The 14,106-nt window shown below is 44.4% G+C and overlaps 1 protein-coding gene across 5 annotated transcripts in view; it reads left to right on the top strand.

Annotated features, from left to right (window-relative positions):
• The window catches only part of LOC121548783 (nesprin-1), a 121,462-nt gene that overhangs the window by 92,632 nt on the left and 14,724 nt on the right, over positions 1–14,106 (top strand). For all 5 annotated transcript variants that reach the window (XM_041860349.2, XM_041860348.2, XM_041860347.2 and 2 more), the window contains 4 exons: positions 1,068–1,193; positions 2,393–2,548; positions 5,354–5,512; positions 5,730–5,896. In XM_041860349.2, the coding sequence (XP_041716283.2) occupies positions 1,068–1,193; positions 2,393–2,548; positions 5,354–5,512; positions 5,730–5,896 (608 nt within the window). The remainder of the gene's footprint in view (positions 1–1,067; positions 1,194–2,392; positions 2,549–5,353; positions 5,513–5,729; positions 5,897–14,106) is intronic.

The following is a 14,106-nucleotide window of genomic DNA, read 5'->3' as shown; positions in this document are numbered from 1 at the left end:
TCTTGCATGGATCTCTATTGCTGCATCACATTGGGATGCAATGTATTTATAATATTGCTACATTGCATTTGTATGCATGTTAGTTCTACCTCTATCTGATCACAATATGAATTAGCATCATATGCTAAGCTAGCAGCTGATCCTTTATGCAGCCAGCAGTATAAAGGTCATATGAAAGAGGGGCTGGGTGTCTGCAGTACATACAGTATGAAGCCTAATGAGGAGCAGGGCTGGTTTAAAATGCAGGACAGTGAAACCAAATGATCACATCTATTATGCATGCTGTCCAGAGTGCAGCTTAACCACTACCAGGAATAGAAAAAAGAACAAGAGACAGATAGTGAGTGAGTGTCAGTAGTGTAAAAGTATGTACACACACACACACACACACATACACACAGGCTCCAGGCACTGTGTGGTCACTCAGGCATAATCAGAGATGAAGCCATGGAGAGAAGCAGATTTTATGGGCTGAGAGAGCAGTCTTTTTTAAAGAGGGCTGTGTCTGTGACGCAGTTTGTAGGCTTTAGTAAAGGAAGATGGCTATATTCTCCCCCCTCCTCCTTCCCCCCTCTCCCTCCATCCCTCGAGTGATAACTCGATCCTGAGACAGATAGCTAGCCACTGGGACTCCAGGTACTCTGCTCCGGCTATTCTATTTTGGAGAATTGTGGTTCTTCTTCAAATATTACTTTTGTGTCTGGCTCTAAGTATTATTTTATTTCTGACTATGGCCATGAATTCAACCTCTCTGTTATTTTAATGACGTTGGTTCTCTGGCTTGTGTAATTCTACCATCTCACTCTAGCCTTGGGGATTGCTAGTCAGTGACTGTAGCTGTATTATTACACTGCTCAGTAGTCTGTTTACTATATTGATAGATGGTTGTATATTCTACGTCTCTCTCTCGCCATCACTGCTGCTACTGCAGGGAGAATGTATTGCTAGTCCTGCGTTATTGAATCTAGAATCTACGCAGATCAGAGAGGGAGCGGGACAGGGGGAGAGGGAGAGAGGGAGAGAGAGAGAGCTCTGTATCTCTAAAGAGTGTGTATTCATGTGTGTAGGACTGGGGGCGCTGTGAGAAGGGCATAGCTGCGTCTCTGGAGAAGCTGAGGGCCTTTAAGAGGAAGCTGTCCCTGCCTCTACCAGACCACCATGAGGAGCTGCACTCTGAGCAAGTCCGCTGCAAGGTGAGACACACTCACACACACAGACTCCTGGATCTGTCCAGAGTGCTCCAGACGTCTTTCTAATCTCGACAAAGTGACACGTATTCCACATTACAACATTGTGTCTGCTGTGTGTCACTGGCTTCGTGTTGTTATTTTGGGGATGCCTGTGTAACTAGCTCTTAGTTTATTACTACATTGTGAAAACAAACTTAAAATGCAGGACCTATTTGGACTGTATGTTATTTAATGTTCCCTGCTCATGACCATCTCTGATCTGTGCAGACCCACTATGATCACGCTCTGTGTGCACTGTACACACAGTGATGTTTCATGCATGACATGTCCTCGACTCCTTAGGGGAAGGGGCCAGTAGCATGGTTAGCCTCTGCCAGGGCATCAGCTGTGTGTGTGTTAGGCAATTTCATATTATGTAATAGGTTAACATAATCCTGCTGCAACACAAACCTTTAGTAAATAGCTGACACACTGACAAGGAAGACGTGAGGTTAGTAGCTAATATTTGTGTATTGTTTTGGCTTTGGATTGCAGACAGTTCCTGGTGAATGTGATGTTGCCAGATGTTATTTTTATTTTGTCCTTGCCTATTTTTTGTGTTCAGCCTTAGCAATTAAGGTTTGATACAATGTTAGATTTCCATGTTTTACGCCTAAGATTTAACATTGTAAGTTAATGTTGTTGGTTATGTTTCCATCTAAGAAGAAATGTTAGCCCTTAAGATGCTGTGCTTCATACATACATACTTTTTTTATGATTAATTTAGCATTTGTCATTTAGCCTTGCCTCCTAGTGTTTTCTGTGGCTTTTATGACTCATCACCCATAGCACCATCTGGAGATGCAGTGATGCTCAAACAGATTAGATAGCTTGTTTTAGCCTTGTGTGATGTTCAGGTTGGCTATGCTCAGTTAGTCTATATAATATTTTGTTACAATCTTCTCAAACCCAAAAGATTTGCTCAGCTCTGCATTCCTCTACATTAATTTAAATGATTGTGTTTGTGTGTTGTGTACCTCTCTTTCTATGAATGTTTTGTAGTTGAAGAGCTTTATCGGGAACCTTTATCCTCTCTCCCTTTATCTCTCTGTGTGGTGTAGGAGTTAGAGAGCAGCGTTGGACTGATAACCTGTATGTCTCTCTAACCCATGTCTCTCTCTCTCTCTCTCTCTCTCTCTCTCGCTCTCTCTCTCTCTCACTAGGAGTTAGAGAGCAGTGTGGATGGCTGGACTGATGACCTCACGTCTCTGTTCCTGCTGAGGAATTCTCTGGAGGGCTTGGTTAGTGCTGATGACCTCACAGTCCTGCAGGACCGCCTCCAGCTGCTGCAGCGCCAGTGGGAGGAGATCTGTCACCAGGTAGACACACACACACACACACATGCGCGCACACACACACACACACACAGTGGGAGGATATACACTACCAGTCAAAAGTTTGGACACACCTACTCATTCAAGTTTTTTTTTTTACATTGTAGAATAATAGTGAAGACATAAAACTATGAAATAACACATATGGAATCATGTAGTAACCAAAAAAGTGAGATTCTTCAAATAGCCACCCTTTGCCTTGATGACAGCTTTGCACACTCTTGGTATTCTCTCAACCAGCTTCATGAGGTAGTCACCTGGAATGCATTTCAAGTAACAGGTGTGCCTTCTTAAAAGTTCATTTGTGGAATTTATTTCCTTCTTAATGTGTTTGAGCCAATCAGTTGTGTTGTGAAAAGTTATGGGGGGGTATACAGAAGATAGCCCTATTTGGTAAAAGACCAAGTCCATATTATAGCAAGAACAGCTCAAATAAGCAAAGAGAAACGACAGTCCATCATTACTTTAAGAACTTTGAACGTTTCTTCAAGTGCAGTTGCAAAAACCATCAAGCACTATGATGAAACTGGCTCTCATGAGGACCGCCACAGGAATGGAAGACCCGGAGTTACCTCTGCTGCAGAGGATAAGTTCATTAGAGTTACCAGCCTCAGAAATTGCAGCCCAAATAAATGCTTCACAGAGTTCAAGTGACAGACACATCTCAATATCAACTGTTCAGAGGGGACTGTGAATCAGGCCTTCATGGTCGAATTGCTGCAAAGAAACCACTACTAAAGGACACCAATAAGAAGAAGAGACCTGCTTGGACCAAGAAACATGAGCAATGGACATTAGACCGGTGGAAAATTGTCCTTTGGTCTGGAGTCCAAATGGGAGATTTTTTGTTCAAACTGCCGTGTCTTTGTGAGACGCGTGTGGGTGAACGGATGATCTCTGCATGTGTAGTTCCCACCATAAAGCATGGAGGAGGAGGTGTTATGAAGTGGGGGTGCTTTGCTGGTGACACCGTCTGTGATTTATTTAGAATTCAAGGCACACTTAACCAGCATGACTACCACAGCATTCTGCAGCGATACGCCATCCCATCTGGTTTGGGCTTAGTGGGACTATCATTTGTTTTTCAACAGGACAATGACCCAACACACCTCCAGGCTGTGTAAGGGCTATTTTACCAAGAAGGAGAGTGATGGAGTGCTGCATCAGATGACCTGGCCTCCATAACCCCCCGACCTCAACCCAATTGAGATGGTTCGGCAGAGTGAAGGAAAAGCAGCCAACAAGTGCTCAGCATATGTGAGAACACCTTCAAGACTGTTGGAAAAGCTGGTTGAGAGAATGCCAAGAGTGTGCAAAGCTGTCATCAAGGCAAAGGGGGGCTATTTGAAAAACACTTTTTTGGTTACTACATGATTCCATATGTGTTATTTCATAGTTTTGATGTCTTCACCATTATTCTACAATGTAAAAAATAGTTAAAATTAAGAAAAACCCTTGAATGAGTAGGTATGTCCAAACCTTTGACTGGTACTGTATGTCAGCAGGTACACACAAGCACAATATTAACCATAACTCACCTGGCACATTTACAATGTGTTCAGCACATCCTAAATACACAAACCTGACCCACCAACATTTCATGGACAGAGACTGTATGTACACCAGATATACCCCAATACACTTGACACACTGACAATAGGATTTCTTATAGAATATTACAGTGTTGCCTCCCGAGTGGCGCAGCGGTCTAAGGCACTGCTTCGCAGTGTTGCGGTGTCACTACAGACTGGGGTTAAATCCCAGGCTGTGTCACAACAGGCCGTGACCGGGAGTCCCATAGGGCGGTGCACAATTGGCCCAGCGTCGTCCAGGTAAGGAGAGGGTTTGGACGGGTGGGCTTTACTTGGCTCATCGTGCTCTAGCGACTCCTTGTGGCGGGCTGGGCACCTGCAAGCTGACCTCAATCATCAGTTGAACAATGTTTCCTCCGACACAATGGTGCGGCTGGCTTCCGGGTTAAGCGAGCGGGTGTTAAGAAGCGCGGCTTGGCGGGTCATGTTTCAGAGGACATATGACTCAACCTTCACCTCTGCCGAGCCGGTGGGGAGTTGCAGCGATGAGACAAGATTGCAATTGGATATCACGAAAAATGAGAAAAAGGGGGTAAAAAAAATATATACAAATAATAATAATAAATACAAATATTATTAGAGTGTCTGACTGTTTATCCCTATAGTCGATGTTTTACCACCCAGCCTAGACTTGAGTGTCTCTGGCCCTGCTCTCTCAGATACAAAGGTCATCAGTATGAAAAATGTATGCAATCACTAAAGAAACTGTAAGTCGCTCTGGAAACGAGCGTCTGCTAAATGACGTAAATGTAAATGTCATCTAATCAGTCTGTGCCCAGATCATTACACATTGTGCTGAGATAGCTCCAGTGTGTGCTAAAATAAACAGTGGGCTATTTATCTGTTACACACTGTTAGCTTGGTGTGAGTGTGCATGGCTCTTTAGCACAGTAAACAGAGACACAGCAGTGGTGTCTTAACTGTGATGAAGTCCATACGCTGTGTGTTTAGTAAGCATATCTATTGCATACGTTCCGGACGTCTCACACACAGTGTCATTGTGCCTTAGAGATAATGTAAGGTTGGGGTTAGTTTGGTTCAGGCAGAGAGGATATGCATAGATAACCACACAGGGCTGGGAGCTTGGCACTCATTGTGGTTGCTGTTTCAGTGAGTTTTTATTGACTCCAGATATTGTCTGTTTTTCTTCTGCACCCTCCTCCTCTGACCCACTCTCTCTCTCTCAACCCCCCCGTAGCTGTCCCTGCGCAGGCAGCAGGTGAGTGAGAAGCTGAATGAGTGGGCAGTGTTTAACGAGAAGAACAAGGACCTGTGTGAGTGGCTCACCCAGATGGAGAGCAAGGTATCTCAGAATGGAGACATCAGCATCGAGGAGATGATCGAGAAGCTGCGCAAGGTGATTACACACATTACACAAACACTCACAAAGACATAAACACAACATATAAATACAGTACACACTCATTCATACATCAGCATGATCAAGACACACAACTATACATACATTAGCACGCACACACACACACACACACACAGACACACACTCTTTCGCTCTCTCTCAATCTCGATCTCATACCTTCTCACAAAATGCCTTTGCAATCCCCCTCTCCCAGGACTACCAGGAAGAGATCGGTGTGGCCCAGGAGAATAAGCAGCAGCTGCAGGTGATGGGGGAGCGCTTGGCCAGGGCCAGCCATGAGAGCAAGGCTGCAGAGATACAACACAAACTCAGCAAGGTCAGCGAGCGCTGGCAACACCTGCTGGACCTCATCGCTGCTAGGTGAGCATGAAGGGGGTCTGGGTGCAATGTGGGTGAGTGGGGGGTTAAAGCTAAAGGCTCACTTTACATAAAATATATATTTTAGTGCTTTTTCTTTAGTCCAGTGTTGTCCCACTCCCAAATGTGTTGATGATGTTGTACCACACACACACACACACACACACACATTATTTCATGTAGAGGTGCTGGCTAACGGCGAATAAACTGTAAGCTATAAGAGAGCCGTACACTCTATATATAAACGCCCAGTAGTTTATTGGGTAAACCACCAACGTTTTGGCATCATTGTGCCTTCTTCAGGGTGTTTACCCACAATAACAATCCGGACATACCCCAACCAAAAACCCTGGATGAATGGAAACATCCGTACAATGCTGAGACCCGTACTGCAGCATTCATTGTCAGCAGAACGAACCCTGATGACTTGGTAGTGCGTTAGGTGTACAAGGCAAGCAGGTACGACCTCCGCAAATCCATTAGGGACGCAAAAAGACAATACAGACTCAAACTTTAATTGATGTTCAAGAACTCAGACTCACGGCGCATGTGGCAAGGACTACGGACTATCACGGACTACAAAGGCAAATCCAGCTGTGTGGTGCCGACCGAAGCCTCCCTCCCAGACAAGTTTAACACATTCTATGTTCACTTCGAGGCAGACAACACTGAAGACTCTCGCAGTTCCGGACGACCAGGTGCTTATCCTCTCCGAGGCTGACGTGAGGAAAAAGTGTGAATACTCACAAAGCCGCCGGCCCAGATGGCATCCCTGACGCATCCTTAGAGTGTGTGCTGACCAGCTGGTGGGTGTCTTCTTGGACATCTTAAACCTGTCCCTGTCCCAGGCTGTAGTCCCCACCTGCTTCAAGGAGACCACCATTGTCCCAGTGCCCAAGAAAAACAAGGTGACATGCCCCGTCGCACTCACCCCGGTCATCATGAAGTGCTTTGAGAGGCTGTTCATGGCCCACATCAAGGCCAGTATGCCAGGCACACTGGACCCAATCCAATTTGCCTACTGCCGCTCCAACAGATCCACAGAAGATGCTATTTCCATCGCTATTCACACATCTGGACAAGAAGAACACCTATGTGACAATGCTGTTCATTAACTACAGTTCAGCATTCAAACCTATTTTTCCCTCCAAGCTCAACACCAAGCTCAGAACCCTGGGTTTGGACACCACTCTCTGCAACTGAATCCTGGACTGTGAGGATTGGCAACAACAACTCCTCCACACTGACTCTTAACCAGGGGCCCCCCAGGGGTGTGTCCTCAGCCCTCTGCTGTACTCCCTGTTCACCCACGACTGCGTGGCTTTGCACGACACCAACTCCATCATCAAGTTTGTTGATGACACCACAGTTGTAGGCTTGATAACCAACAACGATGAGTCAGCCTATAGGGAGGAGGTAAGTTAACTGGCATTGTGGTGTCATGACAACAACCTCTCCTTAAACGTCAGCAAAACAAAGGAGTTGATTGTTGATTTCAGGAAGCAGAGGAGGGAACATGCCCCCCTCCACATCAAAGGGACTACTCAAAACGGTGCCTGAGGAAGTCCCACTGCATCATCAAGGACCCCACACACCCCAGCCACGAGCTGTTCACTCCCTTACCGTCGGTCGGGCAGACGTTACAAGCCATTAGACTGCTGAACACTTGAACTGGACTGACCACCTGCACTGACTCTCCACACCTTAGCACATATGCACTCACTCACGCACACACCCACCCACACACACACACATACACACACACACACACACACATTCATGCTACACACACATCACAACTGCTGCTACCAGACTCTTATTATGACTGCTAAATACTGCACAATTTAAATACTTGCCCCCCAATCCCACCTTCCCAAAAACACGTGTAAATATTGGACTATAAATTGTGCCTTCCTGTATTATACTTATGCTAAAATGTTTATTATATTCTACAGAGCCTAGGGTTATAAATGGACAGGTATAGTACTGGAAACTTTCAAAGTTTACCAATAAACTACCAGAATTTTGGTATCTTTCAAGGATTTTATGTAATCTATCACAAGTGGCCCTTTTGGGTACTTCAGATGATCACAGGTGCCTGTAATTATCTCTGGCCCTTTGTGTGGCCTTATGAGGCCTTATGACGTGTAGAATACACTCAGTGGCCAGTTTATTAGGTACCCTGTTCATGAAAATGGTTAGCTCCTACAGACAGTGAGTCACATGGCCGTGGCTTGCTATATAAAGCAGGCAGACAAGAATCGAGGCATTCAATACTGTTCGATTGAACGTTAGAATGGGGTAAACGAGTGACCTAAATTACTTTTTGTGTGGTATGATCGTCGGTGCCAGGTGTGCCGGTTCCAATATCTCAGAAACGGCCGGCAACCTGGGGTTTTCACACACAACAGTGTCTAGGGTTTACAGAGAATGGTGCGACAAACAAAAAACATCCAGTCAGTGGCAGTCCTGGGGGCGAAAACAGCTTGTTGATGAGAGGTCGAAAGAGAATGGCAAGAATCATGCAAGCTAAGAGGCGGACCACAAACAGGCAAATAATGGTGCAGTACAACAGTGGTGTGCAGAATGGCTTCTCGGAACGCACAACTCGTCGGTCCTTGTCACGGATGGGCTATTGTAGCAGACGACCACATCGGGTTCCACTCCTATCAGCTAAAAACAAGAAGTAGTGGCTCCAGTGGGCACGCGATTACCAACACTGGACAATTAAGGAGTGGAAAAACATTGCCTGATCCAACGAATCCTGGTTTCTGTTGCGTCATGCTGATGGCAGAGTCAGGATTTGGCGTAATCAACATGGGTCCATGGCCCCATCCTGCCTGGTGTCAACAGTAAAGGCTGGTGGTGGATGTGTAACGGTGTGGGGAATGTTTTCCTGGCACATGTTAGGTCCCTTGATACCAAATGAGCAACGTTTCCATGCCCCGAAGAATTCAGCCTGTTCTAGAGGCAAAGGGGGGTCCGACCTGGTACTAGATGGGTGTACCTAATAAACTGTATATGTGTATATGAAATAATTAAATAAGATGATTTTAAAATAAAAAATAGAATAACAAAGTTCTAAAACATTATCCTAAATGAGTGAATACCATTGGTGTTTAATATGAGGGTTTCAGTAAATATCAAAAAGTGTGGTGATGATGATAATGATGAAGCAGTGTGCATCTATTGGTCATGTGGATGTGTCTGTTTAGCTTGGGTGGGAAGTGATATTATGTTCTGTAAATTCACAGCAATTCCCTTCCTCCTAGTGGAGAAGTCTTGAGTGAGAGGAAGCCTGTGAGTCACATGACTAGAATAGCTGTAACTAGGCCTTTGTGTCAGGAGGACAGGGAGGTAAAAAGAAAGAGAGCAAAAGAGCTCTCATGCCGTCCTCTTCTCTCCCCTCTGCCTCCCCCTTTCCCATTCCTCTTGCTGAGCCAACTGTCCCCCTCTCTCTTTCCCTCTATCTTCCTCCGGCTGTTGCCCTCTGAGAATGGAATGGAGAGAGGAGGGGGAGAAGAGGAGAGGGGGGGCTTTTAGTGAGTGACCTCAGAGACAGCTGCAGACTTGTTCTTTTCTGTCCTTCCCTTTTTCCACAAGGAAAACTGAAAGCAGAGTCAGTTTCTCACAAGTAGTTTCTCAGAAGATTAAGAAAACCTTAAACAGACTTTTATTTTGTCTCAACTTGTGGAGTCTTTCAGCAGTTGGAGAAAGTATTTAGTAGTTTAACTTAGAGTGCTTGAAAAGGGAAGGAACTTTTTCCCATAGCAGGAGCTCTCACAGAAGCACTTGTATCTGGAAATCTTTGTCCTTGCCGTGCACACTTCCTCCGTGCACCCTCACACTGGATCTTTTATATCCCGGTGTTACTCCGTACACACTCGCTCCGTGCACGCTCGCTGTGTGACATTCCATCGGTCGGCCTGCTCTGCGGCACATGGCTCTGACTGTACGTCCTCTTTTAGCAACAGCAGCACTTGTCACTCTCAGTCACACACACATGTCGTTTGGGCTGTCTTTTTTACAGACCTTTGAGAGCAGTTAACAAGTAACACTAGTGCCCTCCTACCCGCCCTCTCCCTCCACTACAGGGGGTAAACCAGCTAGACTAAAGAAAGTCCCATTCGGAACACCCAGAAGAAAGAGAAGGGAGTTTAAACCACAGCTACCTCCATACTGTTTATTGACGTTAGCTTTGAGTTTGGACATTCCTGCCCCCATGGTTCTGGATTTGGGGACTGATAACATGGCAGGATGCCCAAGCGAAGACTCAGAGGATCTACCGGAATGTGACTGCGATATCAACAGGCAGGCTTATCTTGGAGAAATGTGCTGGAATTGTTTTGTCTTGGAAAATTACACTGGGGTTGTTAGGAATCTGGCTTCCATGTTCGTTTGCGCTATTGTGCAATTAATTAATCAAATAACTGGTTTTGGATAATAGTGTAAGAAGTTGGCTGCTGTCGGCTGGATACTGGAGAACTACAGTATTGCAGAGCTTTGTATACTAGCAGATTGTGGGAGGAGTAGGCTAGCTGTTGTTGACTGTTATAGATGTTGAGACATTTCTTTGTGTTGATGAATGGACTGTTGTTTTTCTGCTCTCTAAAAGGTCACTGAGGGGACCACAAACTGTTTCAATGTCAAACGTTATTTTCTCTGTCGTCATCAGTGGGTAACAACAAGAGAGAAGCATGAGATACAGTGAGGGAAAAAAGTATTTGATCCCCTGCTGATTTTGTACGTTTGCCCACTGACAAATACATGATCAGTTTATAATTTTAATGGGAGGTTTATTTGAACAGTGAGAGACAGAATAACAACAAAAAAATCCAGAAAAACGCATGTCAGAAATGTTATAAATTTATTTGCATTTTAATGAGGGAAATAAGTATTTGACCCCTCTGCAAAACATGACTTAGTACTTGGTGGCAAAACCCTTGTTGGCAATCACAGAGGTCAGACGTTTCTTGTAGTTGACCACCAGGTTTGCACACATCTCAGGAGGGATTTTGTCCCACTCCTCTTTGCAGATCTTCTCCAAGTCATTAAGGTTTCGAGGCTGACGTTTGGCAACTCGAACCTTCAGCTCCCTCCACTGATTTTCTATGGGATTAAGGTCTGGAGACTGGCTAGGCCACTCCAGGACCTTAATGTGCTTCTTCTTGACCCACTCCTTTGTTGCCTTGGCCGTGTGTTTTGGGTCATTGTCATGCTGGAATACCCATCCACGACCCATTTTCAATGCCTTGGTTGAGGGAAGGAGGTCCTCACCCAAGATTTGACGGTACATGGCCCCGTCCATCGTCCCTTTGATGCGGTGAAGTTGTCCTGTCCCGTTAGCAGAAAAACACCCCCAAACCATAATGTGTCCACCTCCATGTTTGACGGTGGGGATGGTGTTCTTGGGGTCATAGGCAGCATTCCTCCTCCTCCAAACACGGCGAGTTGAGTTGATGCCAAAGAGCTCGATTTTGGTCTCATCTGACCACAACACTTTCACCCAGTTCTCCTCTGAATCATTCAGATGTTCATTGGCAAACTTCAGACGGGCCTGTATATATGCTTTCTTGAGCAGGGGGACCTTGCGGGCGCTGCAGGATTTCTGTCCTTCACGGTGTAGTGTGTTACCAATTGTTTTCTTGGTGACTATGGTCCCAGCTGCCTTGAGATCATTGACAAGATCCTCCCGTGTAGTTCTGGGCTGATTCCTCAGCGTTCTCATGATAATTTCAACTCCACGAGGTGAGATTGACAGTTATTTTGTGTTTCTTCCATTTGCGAATAATCGCACCAACTGTTGTCACCTTCTCACCAAGCTGCTTGGCGATGGTCTTGTAGCCCATTCCAGCCTTGTGTAGGTCTACAATCTTGTCCCTGACATCCTTGGAGAGCTCTTTGGTCTTAGCCATGGTGGAGAGTTTGGAATCTGATTGATTGATTGCTTCTGTGGACAGGTGTCTTTTATACAGGTAACAAGCTGAGATTAGGAGCACTCCCTTTAAGAGTGTGCTCCTAATCTCAGCTCGTTACCTGTATAAAAGACACCTGGGAGCCAGAAATCTTTCTGATTGAGAGGGGGTCAAATACTTATTTCCCTCATTAAAATTCAAATCAATTTATAACATTTTTGACATGCGTTTTTCTGGATTTTTTTGTTGTTATTCTGTCTCTCACTGTTCAAATAAAACTACCATTACAATTATAGACTGATCATGTCTTTGTCAGTGGGAAAACGTACAAAATCAGCAGGGGATCAAATACTTTTTTCCCTCACTGTAGCTTAGTGACTTTTACTCAGTTCAAAACATACTGTAGCTGCTTAGGGTGAGAAGCATAAACAGTACATCAATGCTAGATTATTTTCACCTTGTGCAAATAGTTGGCGATTTAGAGTATTAGTGATATTGATTGTAATCAGTGTGGGCGGTAACGTTACGTAATCCGATTACTTTCAAATTGGGTAATATTACTTTGTCAAACAACGTGTGCGTTACTTTCAGAATCATATCTCTACCGGGCGCGTTTCCATGATCCGATCTCGACTTGCTTCCTCCTTTAGTTCTGAGCAAGCAGGGAAAGGCTGTTTAGACAAATGTCATGACAGCAGCTTTCCATAGACCTCTGATCTTTGCCATTGATGCTTCTGTGATAGCTAAGCCCATAGAGGTCTTTCCCGTCTAGTGGCAAGTGTGCACTCTATACATCTCTATGGTTCCGTTTAGCCTACATGCAGTCTATAACTAGAACTGGCAGCTCGAGAGAAAGATTTTAAATGAAAAGATAGGAAATCTGTACAGATTTTTGGCTTACAGTATATATATATGGCTAATTAAGCAACCCATATGATAGCGCAGTACTTGTATACTAGCACAGAAAAGCAGCTCCACAGATGAAACTAATACAGGCACCCAAAATGAGTACCGGCACCTATTTCAGTCTAAGTCAAACACTGATAACTAGTAAGATAACGCGTTATTTTCCACACAAAGTAATATTGTAATATAACACGTCAAGTAACTAATCCCAACACTGATTATAATATTGTTAATATACAGAGCATGTATCAATGTTGGGAGCCACTAAACACTAAACTATGTCACCACGGCCTGTTCACCCACTATCATCTAGAAGGCGAGGTCAGTACAGGTTCATCAAAGCTGGGACTGAGAGACTGAAAAACTGCTTTTATCTCAAGGCCATCTGACTGTTAAATAGCCATCACTAGCCGGCCTCCACCCAGTACCCTGCCCTGAACTTAGTCACTGTCACTAGCTGGCTACCGCCCGGTTACTCAACCCTGCACCTTAGAGGCTGCTGCTCTATGTACAGTACATAGACATGGAATCACTGGTCACTTTAATAATGGAACACTGGTCACTTTAACAATGTTTACGTACTGTTTTACTCCTTTCATATGTATATACTGTATTCTACTGTATTCTAGTCAATGCCAGTCTGACATTGCTCTACCTAATATTTATATATTTCTTAATTCCATTATTTTACTTTTAGATTTGTGCGTATTGTTGTGAATTGTTAGATACTACTGCACTGCACAGCTAGGAACACAAGCATTTCGCTACACCCGCAATAACATCTGCTAAATATGTATGCACGTATGACTGTAAGTCGCTTTGGATAAAAGCGTCTGCTAAATGGCATATTATTATTATTATTATTATTATTATTATTATTATTATTATTATTATTATTATTATTATGTGTAATGCGACCAATAAAATTAGATTTGATTTGATTTATGTGAGTACACATAGCCATGGCATGATGACATTCTGATGAGGCAGTCCATTTATAGATCAGAGCACTCCTAGACAGCTAGAGTAATAACGCCATTAGGTCTGCCCTATAGACTGGACTGTGATACAGCCTCCTGTACAGTCACAGTGGTATAGGGTGTCTAAAGTGGCACAGGCCTGCTAAATGTGTCCAACGGGTAACAACTTATTTACTTAATATTAGTGGATCCAGTACAGAATGGCTCCTGCCTGCATTCTGTACAAGTATTTCTGGTGTGACAGGGAGGGACAGTGTGAGAGAGCTACATAACTTTGAAGGGTGTGAATGTGAACGCTTGACTCTGCTCCATTGGCAGTTTATAATGGGCGTATTTAAAATCAGAGGACATTCCTTCCATTTCTCACAACCTCGATAAACGTTTTACATATTTAGATTGTAATGCATCACAC

The sequence above is a fragment of the Coregonus clupeaformis genome, chromosome 33 (genome assembly GCF_020615455.1).
Source record: "Coregonus clupeaformis isolate EN_2021a chromosome 33, ASM2061545v1, whole genome shotgun sequence".
Lineage (NCBI taxonomy): Eukaryota > Metazoa > Chordata > Actinopteri > Salmoniformes > Salmonidae > Coregonus > Coregonus clupeaformis.
Note: the sequence above shows the minus strand (reverse complement) of the source record. Positions and strands in the feature narration are given on the sequence as shown.